General features: G+C 51.8%; 1 protein-coding gene across 1 annotated transcript; it reads left to right on the forward strand.

The window, feature by feature from the left end:
* The first annotated feature begins 997 nt into the window (after positions 1–997).
* On the forward strand, positions 998–2,623 carry LOC123050224 (agmatine coumaroyltransferase-2). Its single transcript, XM_044473047.1, has one exon. It carries the CDS (start codon positions 1,067–1,069, stop codon positions 2,390–2,392), a length of 1,326 nt encoding a protein of 441 aa, XP_044328982.1. The 5' UTR covers positions 998–1,066; the 3' UTR covers positions 2,393–2,623.
* Positions 2,624–20,008: the final 17,385 nt, after the last annotated feature.

Here is a 20,008-nt window from a genome sequence, read left to right on the forward strand (position 1 = left end):
GTGAGGGAGACCGATGCCTCCAGCGCCGCCATCGTCCGGACTAGGAAACCGGGTCTAGGTTCTCACCCAGAGCAGCGCAAGCAAGTCGACTGTAGCTGCAGTGGCGATGTCTTCAACAAGATAACGAAGCGAAAACGCCGCCATCGCCCGCCATGACCGGAGTCATAGCACGGTTTTCACCGGCAATATCGCCCCCCACTCGACGCCGGGACTACATGCGAGATGCCAGAACCAGCCGGCCACCCACCTCTAGCGAAGGAGATGGCCACCACCGCCGCGCCCAGGGCCGGAGCCCCCGACGTCCTCGTGTTGCAGGTCCCGCCCAGAAGCCGCTTGACGTCACCGGATCAACGGAGATGCACGACAACGTGTGGAGCGGCCCATTGAAGCCCATCTGGGCCCAGATCGGGCGCCCTAGCCGCCGCCGGCTCCAGCACGCCAACCCTGGTCACCACCGGCCCGCGCCACCGCCCTTGATTCGGCCAGAGTAGAATGCCGCCACCCAGATCCAATCGCGGTCCGAGGAGGATTGCCACCGCCATCGCTGCGGCCCGCAAGCTTAGCCTGCGACGCCCTCGGTGACGGCGGCGGGAGGTGGGGTCGCTGGTGATGACTAGAGGCGGCCGGCGGGATTGCCCCGGTGCGGCGCGGCGCCGCCGCATGGGGGGAGGAGGGGTCGGGGGAGGCCTAAGGGAGATGGTACGCAGTGCAATAGCTAGTGTACCAAACATGTGCATGCATGAAGAGTCGCAGATATGGTGCTCGTGAGAGCAGTACACGTCCACGTCGACGACTGACCGGCGCTGAGAAATCATAACCTTCACCCAGAAGATAATTATTAGAGAATCATATTCAGCCGTAGCGTTCACCGACCCTCGTTTGATCTCTTCTCGTGCATTAACAATCTCTGGCTAGCTCACCGCCTCACCCTCGGTCTCTAGCTAGCTATCTATATATACATCACTGGATGATTTTAGCTAACAGCTCACTGCGCCGCACGGTCACAGACATACAGTGATACTACAAGGTTTTTGTTTTCTTTGTACGTAACCTTGCACTTGTCGCCATGAAGGTCACCGTGCTCTCCTCCAGGGCCGTCAAGCCCGACTACGGCGCCTGCGGTGCACCCCCGGGCAGCACGGCCGACGTCGTCCCGCTCACCGTGCTCGACAAGGCCAACTTCGACGCGTACATCTCCGTCATCTACGCCTTCCGCCCGCCGGCGCCGCCCAACGCCGTCCTTGAAGCCGGCCTGGCTAGGGCGCTGGTCGACTACCGCGAGTGGGCCGGGCGGCTCGGCGTTGACGCGGCCAGCGGTGACCGCGCCATCCTGCTCTGCGACGCCGGTGCGCGGTTCGTGGAGGCGACGGCCGACGTGGCGTTGGATAGCGTCATGCCGATGAAACCCACGCCGGAGGTGCTAAGCCTGCACCCGAGCGGCGACGACGGGCCCGAGGAGCTGATGCTCATCCAGGTCACGCGCTTCGCGTGCGGGTCCATCGTCGTGGGGTTCACTGCGCAGCACCTCGTGTCCGACGGCCGTGCCACCAGCAACTTCTTCCTCGCGTGGAGTCAGGCCACCCGCGGGCTCGCCGTCGACCCCGTCCCGGTGCACGACCGCGCTTCCTTCTTTAAACCACGCGATCCGCCGCGAGTTGAGTTCGAGCACCGCGGCGTGGAGTTCAAGCCCTACGAGAAGGTCGAGGAAAACGACGACGAACGCCACGCCGGGGACGGCGACGTGGTGGTGGTAAACAAGGTGCACCTCAGCCTGGAGTTCATCTCCAAGCTCAAGTCGCGGGCGTCTGTGGGCGCGCACCGGCCGCACAGCACGCTGCGGTGCTTGGTGGCGCACCTCTGGCGGTGCGTGACAAAGGCGCGCGGGCTCGACGGGCGCGTTTCCACCAGCGTTGCCATCGCCGTGGACGGCCGAGCGCGGATGAGCCCGCAGGTGCCGGACGGCTACACCGGCAACGTCGTCCTCTGGGCGCGGCCCACCGCCACGGCGCAGGAGCTCGTGACGAGGCCGCTGCAGCACGCGGTGGAGCTCATCAACCGGGAGGTGGCCCGGATCAACGGCGGCTACTTCGAGTCGTTCATCGACTTCGCCAGCTCCGAGGCGGTGCAGAAGGAGCGGCTGGTGACGACGGCCGACGCGGCGGAGATGGCGCTGAGCCCCAACATCGAGGTGGACAGCTGGCTGCGGATCCCGTTCTACGACCTCGACTTCGGCGGCGGGCAGCCATTCTTCTTCATGCCAAGCTACCTACCGGTGGAGGGCCTGCTCATCCTGCTGCCGTCTTTCGCCGGCGACGGGAGCGTGGACGCCTACGTGCCCCTCTTCAGCCGCGACATGGACGCCTTCAAGAACTGCTGCTACAACCTCGAGTAGATTTGCATCGTTGGAGTTAATATTGTCTTGTCAAAGTATGGTTGTTTTGAAATGTATCTCCAGTGCCACGTATACATATGTGTTGCATGCGTGCGTGTATGCATGCACTACGTGTGGTACTATGGTAAAGGAGTATGGGTTAGAAGTATGGACAAATTTAATGTGTTTGTCTCTCTGGTAAGTTGTCGCTAGATATAACTGAATAAAATACAACAAGTAATGTTATGCGGTGCAACATAGCAGTGGCCATAAAAATGTGTCATACACCAGAGATTGTGTAGGGTGTTTTTTTTTGCGAGGTGTGTAGGGTGATTTCAGTTTTGTGAGGATGCTGAGTTGCCAACACAAAATCTTGTTCGTTGTGTTCTTCATTATCCTTGTGTTCAATAGCTCGAATTTTCTCGGGATTAAGTTCGACTTGTTACTACACACATGAAGTTGAATAGGTCTGTAGGTGCTTAATGATGCTGTTTTCAGAAAAACATAATTAATATGGATGACACGCAATGTTAATCTTCGGTCAAAATGAGAAGATGCATGATTTAACTTATTGCTCAATGCACCAAGACAAGTCGCATGTTTATGATGTTTGTGCTTATTTGGACCCTTCCCCTCCTCCCATGAGTTCCCAGGTGAAAACCCAATTGTTTCCTGATTTGGTGGCGACAACGCTCTTGCGTTGTCCCCTTTTTGGAAGCGCGAAAATGGGGCTGGGAGTATGCTTAGTTACCGGCGGCGAATATATGGTGGTCACTTGGGGCTATGCTTAGCGGCATCCCTCTCCTATGCAACCGCTCGTTCGGAAGTGCCACTCTTGATCCTATGACGAGCTCGTCTTGGATTGGTGGTTGTGTTGGTGTTTTGTTCTTGGACAGCTGTTGGTTGCTACCGTTCAAGCTCAGGGGTGAGCGACTCTACCGAACTAGGGCGAGGGGCAGGTGGGCCCTTTTCGTCGGTGGAGACGGGATTAATTTTGACTCGATCTGACCACATTGTGCAAGACAATTGCATGATTTCCCTCTTGCGCATTGCTCAATATATGTTCATTGCCTACCTTCACACCATTGGTGTTTTGCTTGGTGGCTGAGGACTATGACGTTCAGGCGTCGCTTCTTGTGTATGTTTTTTAGATTGCCTATTTTGTTTGATGTCTTGTAAGCTGATCCTTCAGCACCATGTACCTTGCACATTGTTCTTTCACTTTTTTCTGTTTATGATAGCGTCATTAAGTTAACACCTGGCCTAGGCCTTTTTTCTAGGCCAGGTCCCGTTGGGGAAAGATAGTCCTGATTGGACCAGGACTTGTTCAAATCCGCGTTCTGTGACAGCGAACGGAAACGTGATCCAAAGATGTGCTAACGGCATATGCTGTGAGACCATATCCGACGAAGCGAAACAGTGAAATTAAGGTGTTTGGTTCGGTGATTTTCGTGCGTCATCCAATTACAGTGGTATCCCAAAGCATGTTCGTCGGATATGGTCTCACAGCACCACCGTAATTGGTAAAGTGTTGTAATTGACTCCCATCGTAAACGATTGCATTCACACTCCCCCCCCCCCCCCCCCCCCCGCGCGCGGGTAATCATGTTGCGTCACCGTCCTCTCCGCCTCCCCACGATCCTATCCTCCTCGTACAGAATCACCCTTCAGGCTGCCCCGATCTCGTTCGCCTTCACACAATCCCCCCTGCCTCGTCGAAGCCGCCGGTCAGCGCCACCACGCCAGCCGCCGGAGCTCATTGGCCTGCATCTCGGCGAGGAGCCCCCTCGACGTCAACGGGCCCGAGGACGACCCCCTCTTGTCCCTCTGCCTAGACTCCTCTACGATCCTCACAAACCAGCAAGATCCCTTTTTTTCCATGATATGTTTATTGCTATCATTGGTCGCCAAGTCCTTGTTCATTCACATTTGCCAAGATCATGTGGTGAGCCTGTTCTGTACATACAATCTACAGAACTCATCCAGTCATGTGATCTGATTACACACACATCCAAACACAGTTTTGTAACTTGATACCTTTACATGCATGAAACAAACAGAAGAGCAAATGCACCTGTTACACCGTGATCCCACCGCTACTTGATTCCATTACCAGTCCCGTTACCTTTGGTTGTACTCAGTGGTCCAAAACGCCTTATATTTTTTAAGGAGAGAGTACAAACACCTCCTAAGAAAAGCCATCAGATTCACGTTTCTCCATCTGGGCTGCATGAATTATTTATGGGGTGTGGCTAGGTCTCAGTCGACACTGAAACTAAAGTTGAGTCACTTATTTTGAGACGGAGGAAGTAGTATGTAAGAAGAAAAAAAAACTGAAAATAACTTTTTTGTACGAATCTCCATGCAAAATCAAAGAAAGATAGCATCGACTGAAACATAACGAAGTCTCAGTCGACTGAGACTTAGCAAAACTGTTATTTATGTTATTCCGTTAACCCTCCAACTCCTGATAATGTAACAAATTGTTATATAGCAATTCTAATGGCAGCAATTAATTGGTTAGCTAGTTTGACCTTTGGTTTAGTGCTGACTTTGCACGAGCTGGTACTGGTTTCTTCAAACAAGCCTGACCAGGGAAATGGATCGAACAAGGGCACGTCGTCGTCGCTATCGAATTTCCGGAGTACTTATATACCCACTTCAGCTTCCTCCACCACCCGTGTCACCTTATCCACCGGCTACGTAGTCAATTAATTCCATCATTCGTCATGCAGCTGGTAACTACTCGAACGCGTGTACCATACACTAGTGCTAATATATATTCTCCCGCTCGTTGTCTGCTGATGTCTGAACGTGGCGTCCCGAGTCCCGACTCCCAACTTGATCCATCCCTCTGCTCACCAACTCCCGGCAAGCGCTGAACACATGTCACTGGTGCTGTTCCTTCTTCCGGGAGTGGAAAAAGTGGCATGGTCAGCTCAGCGGTGAAGAGCAGAAAATGCCCTTGAGTTGACCATCGTTTCTTTGAAACAGTATGCGTAACACTTGCTCGGCTAGCTGGGCATCATTTGACCCGTCCAATCCTCATCCTCCTAGATAACCTAGCATACTCTGCCCATCCCTTTGAAGCTTCAAGTCAACTGCGCGCAAGTAGTGTAGGTCGAATGATGCCCCCACCTACTACCTCTCACGGTCTCTTGCATTATTGCATTGCATGCACCGCTCTGGCTCATGCATGCATGCATGCAGCCTCACCGCAGCCCGGTGCGCATATCTCCCTACGGTCGCCAGCAACTCGCGTGCGCGGATCTCCCGGTAGCTGCGCCTCTGGTGTATCAGCAAGCTGATATCTGCGCGGGAACACGTGTGGGCTAAGGTGGCATCAACGACGGCTTGCCGTTGCGGGTATATCCGGCACGTGAGCTAGTCTATGTACGTGGTGCAGGTATGCAAACCAAACCGCTTCACGTATGCACTAGCGCTCTAGCGCAACACAGCCAAGCAGCAAACTCCAAGCGCGTACACGAGATGACGAGAGGAGATCGGCAACTCTCGCGTGTGACTCGTACCAGCGCATCGAGACCGGGAGGGCGACACGCGCAACCGCACACTACTCGCCTTCAACCATGACGATCGGGTGCGTCAGCACTTCTGCATGGATCATCGGACTACGCGGCGTCATCTCCGCCGAGCAACCGATCTGCACCAGCAAGCTGAATCCCTCCGTCAAGTTGTACGACTACATGACGGGAAAAAACAAACCGACGAGCACATCTGCTAGAAGCGACATCAACATGCATCATCCACACGACAGACCGGTGGGGAACGAGATGCAATCTCCAACAACTTCTCCGACAAACACAATATTATTCAAGCGACGCATCATCGTGTCAACACCATGGCCAAGGTATTTATGACGTTGTCTTCATCAACATCTTCATTAACAATGCCGCCGCCTCATTCACAAGATGGATATCTCCAGTGTCCTCTGACGGTACTACTACAAGATGCTTCATCGACGGCGACAAGGACCGCTCAAGACGACGACGTTCACCGCTTCATCTAGGACGACACAAGTGCATCGACAAGGCGTTATTATAGTGACGACCCATATACGGTCACACGGTCCTGGCAAATACGATGTGTGCTCAATGTGTTTCCTCCGGTCCTGGTAAAATCGGTGGTCTCATTGCCGACAACGCCCTTTGATATCTGCAAGGTGCGTCGTGAACAACTGCAACTCCGTCATGTAGAACATATCACAATTTTTTTTGCACCTCCTGCTTTGTGCGGTCTCATCATCCAGGAAGACTACACCATCGTCCATGACTACCTCAACCATGTATGCATCATCATGATCGGCTACCTCGACATCAACATACTCGGCTACGTCTACAACTACTAGTTGATGTTCTACAGGTGCACATGATTTAGTTGTTAGTCTTTTCGAAGTAATTAAGAGTATTGATCTCACAGGGAGCATAGAAAATGGTATCTGCTTCTTATAGTGGTTTATCAGAATGTGCCCGCAAGTTAATTGTGATTCAAAGTAAATGCGTTGTGAAGGTGAAAATTTTGCAATAGGTAGGTTATAATGAGAATTTAAAGTGCACAAGAATAAATAAAAATACAAGAGGTAATGGAAAATGAAAACATGAATATGGCTAAGGCAGTCTTAAGAAATCAGGATTCACACTAGTATGTGTCCTGCCTCACTATGCTGATGCATAATTCTAGGTTCAGATAACTGGTCCACCTCATATGTTTTTGTAAATGGAAGAAGCAAATTACAGATATGTGCATACATGCAGCAGCTCCATATCACCTAAATGTGGGGTGGAATGGTGATGGCGTGTATGATACGTGGCTACGCATGTTGGCATGTATGTGCTCACTTATGGAAACGATGTGAGGTGGCTTAGTTATCCGACCTAGAATTATGCATTCACATAATTATGTTTTATACATACTAGTGGTGAATCCAAACTCCTCGAGAACATCTTAGCGTTATTGTTAATTCAAATTGCTTTCCTTTGCTATCTCATTCTTTTACTTTATTTTCACACTTGTAATTCCAGTCACCAAACACTCGCAATATTTCAACCTCCATAATGAATTTGCTTTGGACCTCAATTAACTTGCAGACACATTACAATAGCCCTCCACAAAATACAAAGACTACTCATTACTATAGATCCGAACTACACTGACCCTTCATCACTGACCCGTCATTGACCATCCGTCAGTGTTGAGCATTATAACTGACCAGCCACCGTCGTTCGTCAGTGGTAAAGATATTTTACCTCGCCTCGATGGTTATCACAGACTGGTCTAAATTGGAATCGTCTGTGATAGGTGGTCCTGATGGTCCAGTTGGACTGATTGCCATCACTACCCAGCCGACATAGTCGACCCGTCTGTGTAGTTGTCTCATGTCTGAACCCCTGGTTTTGACGCCGGTCAGTGTTGTGTGTACACAACCTATTATAATCCATCGCCCATTCCCCAATCCAAGCCCTACCTTTACTACCGTCGCCGAGTTTGTCCTCATGTTGGCCTTCATCTTATCCCTCCTCTACGTATGGCCGATAATCCGTGTCGGCCTCTTCGATGCCTCAGAGGCCATATGTCATGGCCCCACCATCCCCACGCGTCTGCTCACACGTCGTCCCGACGCCACGGCGATGCTCTTCCATCAAGCCATTGCCTCTCTACCGTGGGACATTGGGTTTCATCCATCTAGGCGCTCTGTCATAGACCCGACCATGATAGTTCCAGTGGTCCAGGGGTTGCTCTGCCCCGGGTCTACCATGCTGCATGCCGTGTCTCCCGCTCCTCATTGGGTCTCGGCGCAGGCCACAACAGGGAGCTACATTCCTTTGTAATAATGTTGCTATTTCAAATAAGCTAGGCATGTCATGCATGATTCAATTACAATTGTAGTAGATCCTTACCGTTTTTTTGTTGCTTCAATGTTATTGTTCTCGTAATGTTTTTTTACAACTATGTGATGCCTGTAATTATATATAGTGCATGTTATATGTGACAATTTAATTATGAATATGTTAAGAAGATGAGGGTCATGTTTGGACTCTTGACTCTTGAGCGCTTATCCAAGAATGAATATCATTCCCGAGAGTTGATAGACTTAACGCTATTCTCTTCAGTAGTGTGCTCACAAGAGGATATCATTCCCAAGAGGTTCTAAAATTTTGTAGGTTTAACGCTAAGTCAATGTTAGATGTGCATATATGTTATATATGTGAATCAAATTGTATTATCAAAGGATATTGTAAGAGTTGGAGATGCCTTTGTGTACCTGATGTCATATGAAAAATGTTTATATGTGTTTCTTGTGTATTGCCTGTGTAAGTTGTGTCCTGCTGTGCAGTACTTGGTATACCTATCAGTGGACGGTCACTGATACCGCTATTTCTCTAGTCCTGTCGATAGTCAACACATCACTGACCGGCCTATAGGCCCGTTTGTGATGAAGACATCATTACTAACTCCAAGGCACAGACCAACCACTTGCACGTCAGTGATGATACAGTTTGCCTGGTCAGGGCTATTTAGACATGTAGTAGTGACTTCATGTGCTCCTTGTGTGGTTCTGTGTGATTGATACTCTTATTTAGAGAAGCTACAAGTAAACTATGTGCACTTGGAGAACATCATGTGTTATGTAACTACATGGATGCATAATTCTAGGTTCAGATAACTGATCCACCTCATATATATGTTTTTATAAGTGGGCAAAGCCAAGTACAAATACATGCATATATGCAGCTGTCGGCGTTCTGGGAACGGAGGTCCCCAGACTTGCCTGCCTGCGGCCCATGGCGTGGCTATGCTGGCAGGCCTGTACGGCCCATCTTCATCAACAAGGCATTCAAGACCCTCGCGAGGGGCCAAGCCTCACGAGGCGGACGACGCAAAACCTTCTCAGGACCTGCCTCGCCAGGCAGGTTCACGAGGAGCGGAGATATCAAGACGGGGCAAACCTCAAGAGGCCCTCGTGACATGAGCCATGACGATCGACACCAGGCGGGCGCCAGGTGGGCGCCAGCGCGCGCGGCGTCCTTGTTTCCTCTTTGGTGCTAAAGAAGCAGGCGCAGGCGCGGAGTACCAAGGCATCAAGCAAAGGTTTCCATATCGGTGCAACGAGACCAAGACCAGCAGGACGGCGAGACGGAGGTCACCATGGAGCCCAAGACGGCGTCATCACCAGAGCCTTTTGCAGGCGAAGACCGCTTTTGTCAGGATAGCTTGTACTAGCTGTCCCCTTTCAAATTTGCCCGCCGTTGTTGGCTCCCTTCCCGCTCAATATTTGGGGAGAGGACCAGGGCCTATATAAGTAGAGCTAGCCACCACAGAGGGGAGGGAAGAAGTCGCTCTCTCACCACACAAGTTCACCAAGCACAAGAACACCTCAACCTCAAGAGGCTGTTCTTCCCCTTGTACTGTTCATCATCAGCCCAAGAGGCAATCCACCACCACACACTGGAGTAGGGTATTACACCACAATGGTGGCCCGAATCAGTATAAACCTCGTGTCTCTCTGTGTTGTGAGTTCGTCGAGTTCGTCCGTGAGATCTTAGCGAGTTAGGGCGTGGATCGGTAGGAGGGAAAGAACTTCGCGCGCACCCCAGAGTTCGAACCTTAAGGGTTTTGCCGGAACCCCACATCCGACATTTGGCGCGCCAGGTAGGGGTGCGTCGTAGCTTCCCTTTCGTCGATCCGTCGCTCCGTCGCTCCGTCGTTTCCATGGCGGACGCTCGCCGCGCTCGAGCTGAGCGCCGGGCTGCCCTCACCGCCCGCGTTGCTCAGACGACTCCCGTCGGCAGGCCACCTCGTCGTTCTCCGTCTCCCGCCGCCAACGCCGCCACCGGTCCGGCGGGAAACGAGCAGCAAGCGTCCTCGCTGCACCCATCGGTGCGGCAGGACGGCCGCACCGCCACTCCATCGCTGACCCTGCCGGTTCTTAGTCTCATGCACGCCGCGCTCCCATGGATGCGCGGGCCATGCTCCTCGCGGCAAACGAGCTCCTGCGCTACCGCCCGGTCGACGACCTCTACGAGGAGTGGCTCGACCGCGTCGCCGAGCTCGTCCGCGACGCAGGGGGCTCCCCGGCGCCGTCCCTCTCTCTACCTCACCCTCTGCCAGCTACGGGCAACGTGGCCCGTGGCGCACCTCCACCACCTCTGCCCCAAGACTGCGCCCTGGTGCCAAGGCGCGCGGCCCCACGGCACGATCCACCACGCCCGGTGCCTGCGCGCGAAGAGTGGAGCTGCCAAGAAATCCCTCGGCCGCGAGAAGCTGCACCTGCGCTCCCCGCGCCACCTCGCCAAGACCGCGCGCTGCCTGCGGTGGCGGCGCGTGGACCTCACCAAGACCAAGCTCCACCTTAGAGACGGGCCCCGGCAACCACGGCCGGCTGCCGCGCCTTCATCCCCGAGCTGCGTAGCGTCGCCTGGCCAGGGAAGTTCAAGCCGGACCTGCCTCCTCGCTACGACGGCACCGCCGACTCCACCGACCCCGCGGAGTTCCTGTAGCTCTACGAGCTGAGCATCGAAGCGGCCAACGGCGACGAGAAAGTCATGGCGAACTGGTTTCCCATGGCTCTCAAGGATGGTGCCCGCTCCTGGCTCCTGAACCTGCCGCACGGCTCGGTCTCCTCCTGGGACGAGATGCGCGACCGCTTCGTTGCCAACTTCCAGGGCACCCGCGACCGCCCGCCGGCCGCAGGTGACCTGCGCCGCATCAAGCAACAACCAGGAGAGATCCTCCATAAGTACATCCAGCGCTTCAACAACACTCGCCTCAAGATCCCAAGGTCACGGACGAGGCCATCATCTCCGCGTTGTCCGACGGCGTCCGTGACGTCAAGATGAAGGAAGAGCTCACTATCCACGAGGAGTTGTGCACGTCTCAGGAGCTGTTCAACCTGGCGACCAAGTGCGCAAGAGCTGAGGAGGGGCGCCTTTCCCTTCTCGAGCTGCCAGCTGCGGGTGCAGAGGAAAAGAAGGCCAAGGCCAAGGACGTGAAGCGCAAGGAAGCGGCCGTGCTCGCAGCAGAGCCCGACACCAAGCGGGGCAGAGATCAGCCCGAGTCATCCAAGAACAGTCGGCCGTTCTGCGCCTTCCACAACCTGAACACCCACAACACCAGTGACTGTCAACAACTCAGAGCCATCCGCGAGGGGCGCGTCGGTCAACGCCCCAAACGCAGCGACCGTGGCTACGGCCGTGGAGGAGGACGTGGTGGTGGACGCTGGGACGACCGTGGCCCATGCCAGGAGTGGCGTGACCGTCCTCGTGAGGACCGCTGGCAGGAACATCCTCGCGAGGGTGCCTGGAGAGACCAGCCTCACGAGGACCGCCCTCAGGGGAATGCCGGTCTTCCCCCGCTGCCGCCACCGCCAAGGAGGAACGACGACCACCACCAAGACGAGGGGGCTGGGGGCTTCCAGGAGCCGCGTGCAATCGCATGTATCTTGGGCGGAGCTCAGGCCCCAGCCACGCAGTGCATCTTCAAACAGTTTGCTCGTGAAGTGAACGCAGTCCTCCCCAAGCTCGAGGCCACGCGCCCGCTCAAGTGGTCCCAGTGCGCCATCACCTTCAACTCGGCAGATCAGCTCAAGTGCGCAGCCACTGCTGGCGCCCTCCCGATGCTTTGTTCCCCAGTCATCAGCAACGTGCAAGTTACCAAGACCCTCATCGACGGCGGCGCCGGACTCAATGTCCTGTCCGTCGACACATTCGACAACCTCCAAGTGACATACGAGCAACTTCAGCGTACCAAGCCTTTCTCAGGGGTGACCGACGGTTCCACCACACCGATTGGGCAGGTCCGCCTCCCTGTCACCTTCGGGTAACGCAAGATCTACCGCACCGATCTCATCGACTTCGACGTCGCCCACATCCGTCTGCCGTACAACGCCATCCTCGGGTATCCAGCCCTGGCCAAGTTCATGGCCATCACCCACCACGGCTACAACGTCCTCAAGATGCCAGGAAGCGGCGGAATCATCACGGTCCCATGTGAAGAGAGAGATGCGGTGTGCTCCCTTGAGCGCGCCTTCCAAGCTGCAGCAATCGACGACCCCGACAGCAGAAGTGAGGGCCCTCCGGAGGCCATCCCCAAGAAGAAGCAGCTGCGCCGTGCAGGATCTCAGGAGGGTGGCGACGTAGCTGGAGCCTCGTCAGGATCAGCGCCCGCTCCAGGGGCGCCTCCCTCCATCGCATAGGAAGGCGCGCCCGACGCCCTCCTCGGGCAGGGCTCGGGGGCTCTCTTCTGGAGGGCCTCGGACCTTGCCAACCTCACGAGGGAGGCGCTTGGGCACCACTTGGAGGCGTGCTTCGCGGCACGTTTCCCTCAAGAGAACACAGGGCAAGGAGCGCCATATTGGGGAACGTAGTAATTTCAAAAAAATTCCTACGGACATGCAAGATCATGGTGATGCATAGCAACGAGAGGGGAGAGTGTTGTCTACGTACCCTCGTAGACCGTAAGCGGAAGCGTTATATCAACGCGGTTGATGTAGTCGAACGTCTTCACGATCCGACCGATCCAAGTATCGAAAGCACGGCACCTCCGAGTTCTGCACACGTTCGGCTCGGTGACGTCCTTGCCTTCTCGATCTAGCAAGAGGGGCGAAGTAGTAGATGAGTTCCGGCAGCACGACGGCATGGTGACGGTGTTGGTGAAGAACAATCTCCGCAGGGCTTCGCCTAAGCACTACGAAAACTATGACGGAGGATAAACTAGAGGGGACAGGGTTGCCGACACACGGCTTGGTGTTTCTTGATGTGTCTTGGGTGCTAGCCCTACCCCTCTATTTATATGTTGAGCCTTGGGGTCGAAACTTGGAGTAAAAGCCTCCACAAAGTCGGTTTCACCCGAAAGGCAAGAGTCCTTCTCGGACTCCAGGGCCAGACGCTAGGGTTCCCGGCGTCTGGACCCAGACGCCAGGGACCCTGGCGTCTGGCCCCTGGGCTCCGCAAAACTTCCTTTCGCGCTTTCCAAAAACCTCGTGGGCTTTCCCCTTTGTCCCAGATAAAGTGTTCTCGTGCCCAAACATTTCTGGAAACATCCGGAACCCCTTCCGATGGATTCCGGAACCTTTCCGGAGATTAAACACTACTATCCACATATCAATCTTTCCTTCCAGACCATTCCGGAGTTCCTCGTCATATCCGTGATCTCATCCAAAACTCCGAACAACATTCGGTCACCAACATACATAACTCATAGTACTATATCGTCAACGAACGTTAAGCGTGCGGACCCTACGGGTTTGAGAACTATGTAGACATGACCGAGACTCCTCTCTGGTCAATAACCAATAGCGGGACCTGGATGCCCATATTGGCTCCTACATATTCTACGAAGATCTTTATCGGTCAGACCGCATAACAACATACGTTGTTCCCTTTGTCATCGGTATGTTACTTGCCCGAGATTCGATCGTCGATATCTCAATACCTAGTTCAATCTCGTTAACGGCAAGTCTCTTTACTCGCTCCGTAATACATCATCCCGCAACTAACTCATTAGTTGCAATGCTTTCAAGGCTTATAGTGATGTGCATTACCGAGTGGGCCCAGAGATACCTCTTCGGCAATCGGAGTGACAAATCCTAATCTCGAAATACGCCAACCCAACAAGTACCTTTGGAGACACATGTAGAGCACCTTTATAATCACCCAGTTACGTTGTGACGTTTGGTAGCACACAAAGTGTTCCTCCGGTAAACGGGAGTTGCATAATCTCATAGTCATAAGAACATGTATAATTCATGAAGAAAGCAATAGCAACATACTAAACGATCAAGTGCTAAGCTAACGGAATGGGTCAAGTCAATCACATCATTATCCTAATTATGTGATCCCGTTAATCAAATGACAACTCTGTTGGAAATATGCCCTAGAGGCAATAATAAATGGTTATTATTATATTTCTTTGTTCAAGATAATCGTCTATTATTCATGCTATAATTGTATTGTCCGGAAATCGTAATACATGTGTGAATACATAGACCACAACGTGTCCCTAGTAAGCCTCTAGTTGACTAGCTCGTTGATCAACAGATAGTCATGGTTTCCTGACTATGGACATTGGATGTCGTTGATAACGGGATCACATCATTAGGAGAATGATGTGATGGACAAGACCCAATCCTAAGCATAGCATAAAAGATCGTGTAGTTTCGTTTGCTAGAGCTTTTCCAATGTCAAGTATCTTTTCCTTAGACCATGCGATCGTGCAACTCCCGGATACCGTAGGAGTGCTTTGGGTGAGCCAAACGTCACAACGTAACTGGGTGACTATAAAGGTGCACTACGGGTATCTCCGAAAGTGTCTGTTGGGTTGGCACGGATCGAGACTGGGATTTGTCACTCCGTGTGACGGAGAGGTATCTCTGGGCCCACTCGGTAATGCATCATCATAATGAGCTCAATGTGACTAAGGCGTTAGTCACGGGATCATGCATTGCGGTACCAGTAAAGAGACTTGCCGGTAACGAGATTGAACAAGGTATTGGGATACCGACGATCGAATCTCGGGCAAGTAACATACCGATTGACAAAGGGAATTGTATACGGGATTGATTGAATCCTCGACACCGTGGTTCATCCGATGAGATCATCGTGGAGCATGTGGGAGCCAACATGGGTATCCAGATCCCGCTGTTGGTTATTGACCGGAGAGACGTCTCGGTCATGTCTGCATGTCTCCCGAACCCGTAGGGTCTACACACTTAAGGTTCGGTGACGCTAGGGTTGTAGAGATAAATGTATGCGGAAACCCGAAAGTTGTTCGGAGTCCCGGATGAGATCCCGGACGTCACGAGAGGTTCCGGAATGGTCCGGAGGTGAAGAATTATATATAGGAAGTCCAGTTTCGGCCACCGGGAAAGTTTCGGGGGTTACTGGTATTGTACCGGGACCGCCGGAAGGGTCCCGAGGGTCCACCGGGTGGGGCCACCTATCCCGGAGGGCCCCGTGGGCTGAAAGTGGAAGGGAACCAGCCCTTAGTGGGCTGGGGCGCCCCCCTTGGGCCTCCCCCCATGCGCCTAGGGTTGGGAACCCTAGGGTGGGGGAGTTCCCCCTTGCCTTGGGGGGCAAGGCAACCCTTTCCCCCCCTTTGGCCGCCGCCCCCCTTGGAGATCCCATCTCCCAGGGCCGGCGCCCCCCAGGGGCCTATATAAAGGGGGGGAGGGAGGGCAGCAACCTACAGCCTTGGGCGCCTCCCTCCTCCCCTGCAACACCTCTCTCTCTCTCGCAAAAGCTCGGCGAAGCCCTGCTGGAGACCCGCTACATCCACCACCACGCCGTCGTGCTGTTGGATCTCCATCAACCTCTCCTTCCCCCTTGCTGGATCAAGAAGGAGGAGACGTCGCTGCACCGTACGTGTGTTGAACGCGGAGGTGCCGTCCGTTCGGCACTCGGTCATCGGTGATTTGGATCACGGCGAGTACGACTCCGTCATCCACGTTCATTGGAACGCTTCCGCTCGCGATCTACAAGGGTATGTAGATGCACTCCTTTCCCCTCGTTGCTAGTATACTCCATAGATGCATCTTGGTGAGCGTAGGAAAATTTTAAAATTATGCTACGATTCCCAACAGTGGCATCATGAGCCAGGCCTATGCGTAGTTACTATGCACGAGTAGAACACAAAGCAGTTGTGGGCGTTGAGTTTGCCAATTCTTCTTGCCGCTACTAGTCGTTTCTTGTTTCGGCGGCATTGTAGGATGAAGCGGCCCGGACCGACCTTACACGTACGCTTACGTGAGACAGGTTCCACCGACTGACATGCACTAGATGCATAAGGTGGCTAGCGGGTGTCTGTCTCTCCTACTTTAGTCGGAACGGATTCGATGAAAAGGGTCCTTATGAAGGGTAAATAGAAATTGGCAAATCACGTTGTGGTCACACGTAGGTAAGAAAACGTTCTTGCTAGAAACCTACAAACCACGTAAAAACTTGCAACAACAATTAGAGGACGTCTAACTTGTTTTTGCAGCAAGTGCTATGTGATGTGATATGGCCAGAAGATGTGATGAATGATATATGTGATGTATGAGATTGATCATATTCTTGTAATAGGAATCACGACTTGCATGTCGATGAGTATGACAACCGGCAGGAGCCATAGGAGTTGTCTTTATTATTTTGCATGACCTGCGTGTCATTGAATAACGCCATGTAAATTACTTTACTTTGTTGCTAAACGCGTTATCCATAGAAGTAGAAGTAATCGTTGGCGTGACGACTTCATGAAGACACAATGATGGAGATCATGGTGTCATGCCGGTGACGAAGATGATCATGGTGCCCCGAAGATGGAGATCAAAGGAGCATAATGATATTGGCCATATCATGTCACTATTTGATTGCATGTGATGTTTATCATGTTTTTGCATCTTATTTGCTTAGAACGACGGTAGTAAGTAAGATGATCCCTTATAATAATTTCAAGAAAGTGTTCACCCTAACTGTGCACCGTTGCGAAGGTTCGTTGTTTTGAAGCACCACGTGATGATCGGGTGTGATAGATTCTAACGTTTGAATACAACGGGTGTTGACGAGCCTAGCATGTACAGACATGGCCTCGGAACACACGCAATACACTTAGGTTGACTTGACGAGCCTAGCATGTACAGACATGGCCTCGGAACACGGAGGACCGAAAGGTCGAGCATGAGTCGTATAGAAGATACGATCAACATGGAGATGTTCACCGATCTTGACTAGTCCGTCTCACGTGATGATCGGACACGGCCTAGTTAAACTCGGATCATGTTTCACTTAGATGACTAGAGGGATGTCTATCTGAGTGGGAGTTCATTAAATAATTTGATTAGATGAACTTAATTATCATGAACTTAGTCTAAAATCTTTACACTATGTATTGTAGATCAAATGACCAACGTTGTCCTCAATTTCAACGCGTTCCTAGAGAAAACCAAGCTGAAAGATGATGGCAGCAACTATATGGACTGGGTCCGGAACCTGAGGCTCATCCTCATAGTAGCCAAGAAAGATTATGTCTTAGAAGCACCGCTAGGTGATGCACCAATCCCACAGAACCAAGACGTTATGAACGCTTGGCAGCAGCGTGCTGATGATTACTCCCTCGTTCAGTGCGGCATGCTTTACAGCTTAGAACCGGGTCTCCAAAAGCGTTTTGAGAAACATGGAGCATATGAGATGTTCGAGGAGCTGAAACTGGTTTTTCAAGCTCATGCCCGAGTCGAGAGATATGATGTCTCCGACAAGTTCTTCAGCTGTAAAATGGAGGAGAACAGTTCTGTTAGTGAGCACATACTCAGAATGTCTGGGTTGCACAACCGCTTGTCTCAGCTGGGAGTTAATCTCCCGGATGACGCGGTCATTGACAGAATCCTCCGGTCGCTTCCACCAAGCTACAAGAGCTTTGTGATGAACTACAATATGCAGGGGATGGAAAAGACCATTCCTGAGGTATATTCAATGCTGAAATCAGCGGAAGGGGAGATCAGAAAAGAACATCAAGTGTTGATGGTGAATAAAACCACTAAGTTCAAGAAGGGCAAGGGTAAGAAGAACTTCAAGAAGGACGGCCCGGTAAGCCAGTTACCGGGAAGAAGTCGAAGAATGGACCCAAGCCTGTGACTGAGTGCTTTTATTGCAAGGGAAGTGGTCACTGGAAGCGGAACTGCCCCAAATACTTAGCAGACAAGAAGAAGGCCGGCAACACCAAAGGTATATGTGATATACAAGTAATTGATGTGTACCTTACCAGTACTCGTAGTAGCTCCTGGGTATTTGATACCGGTGCGGTTGCTCAGATTTGTAACTCAAAACAGGAACTACGGAATAAACGGAGACTGGCGAAGGACGAGGTGACGATGCGCGTCGGGAATGGTTCCAAGGTCGATGTGATAGCCGTCAGCACGCTACCTCTGCATCTACCCACGGGATTAGTTTTGAACCTCAATAATTGTTATTTAGTGCCAGCTTTGAGCATGAACATTGTATCTGGATCTCGTTTAATTCGATATGGCTACTCATTTAAATCCGAGAATAATGGTTGTTCTATTTATTTGAGAGATATGTTTTATGGTCATGCCCCGCTGGTCAATGGTTTATTTTTGATGAATCTCGAACGTGATGTTACACATGTTCATAGTGTGAATACCAAAAGATGTAAAGTTGATAACGATAGTCCCACATACTTGTGGCACTGCCGCCTTGGTCACATTGGTGTCAAGCGCATGAAGAAGCTCCATGCAGATGGACTTTTGGAGTCTCTTGATTACGAATCATTTGACACGTGCGAACCATGCCTCATGGGTAAGATGACCAAGACTCCGGTCTCCGGAACAATGGAGCGAGCAACCAACTTATTGGAAATCATACATACCGATGTGTGTGGTCCAATGAGTGTTGAGGCTCGCGGAGGATATCGTTATGTTCTCACTCTCACTGATGATTTAAGTAGATATGGGTATGTCTACCTAATGAAACACAAGTCTGAAACCTTTGAAAAGTTCAAGGAATTTTAGAGTGAAGTTGAGAATCAACGTGACAGAAAAATAAAATTCTTACGATCAGATCGTGGTGGAGAATATTTAAGTCACGAATTTGGTACACACTTAAGGAAATGTGGAATAGTTTCACAACTCACGCCGCCTGGAACACCTCAGAGAAACGGTGTGTCCGAACGTCGTAATCGCACTCTATTGGATATGGTGCGATCTATGATGTCTCTTACCGATTTACCGCTCTCATTTTGGGGCTATGCTTTAGAGACTGCCGCATTCACTTTAAATAGGGCTCCGTCGAAATCCGTTGAGACGACACCGTATGAATTATGGTTTGGGAAGAAACCTAAGCTGTCGTTTCTAAAAGTTTGGGGATGCGATGCTTATGTCAAGAAACTTCAACCTGAAAAGCTCGAACCCAAATCGGAAAAATGCGTCTTCATAGGATACCCTAAGGAAACTATTGGGTATACCTTCTACCTCAGATCCGAAGGCAAGATCTTCGTTGCCAAGAACGGGTCCTTTCTGGAGAAGGAGTTTCTCTCGAAAGAATTGAGTGGGAGGAAAGTGGAACTTGATGAGGTGATAGTCACCCCTTCCGAACCGGAAAGTAGCGCAGCACGGGAAAATGTTCCTGTGGTGCCTACACCGACTGGGGAGGAAGTTAATGATGATGATCATGAAGCTTCAGATCAAGTTACTGAACTTCGTAGGTCCACAAGGACACGTTCCGCACCAGAGTGGTACGGCAACCCCGTCCTGGAAATCATGTTGTTAGACAACGGTGAACCTTCGAACTATGAAGAAGCAATGGCGGGCCCGGATTCCGACAAATGGCTAAAAGCCATGAAATCTGAGATAGGATCCATGTATGAAAACGAAGTATGGACTTTGACTGACTTGCCCGATGACCGGCGAGCCATAGAAAACAAATGGATCTTTAAGAAGAAGACGGACGCGGATGGTAATGTGACCATCTACAAAGCTCGACTTGTCGCTAAGGGTTATCGACAAGTTCAAGGGGTTGACTACGATGAGACTTTCTCACCCGTAGCGAAGCTGAAGTCCGTCTGAATCATGTTAGCAATTGCCGCATACTATGATTATGAGATATGGCAGATGGACGTCAAAACGGCATTCCT

This window comes from Triticum aestivum, chromosome 2D (genome assembly GCF_018294505.1).
Source record: "Triticum aestivum cultivar Chinese Spring chromosome 2D, IWGSC CS RefSeq v2.1, whole genome shotgun sequence".
Classification (NCBI taxonomy): Eukaryota; Viridiplantae; Streptophyta; class Magnoliopsida; order Poales; family Poaceae; genus Triticum; species Triticum aestivum.

What these genes read in the sequence shown, in the direction of transcription:
- LOC123050224 (XM_044473047.1), top strand. Translation starts at nt 1,067, where the DNA reads ATGAAGGTCACCGTGCTCTCCTCCAGGGCCGTCAAGCCCGACTACGGC.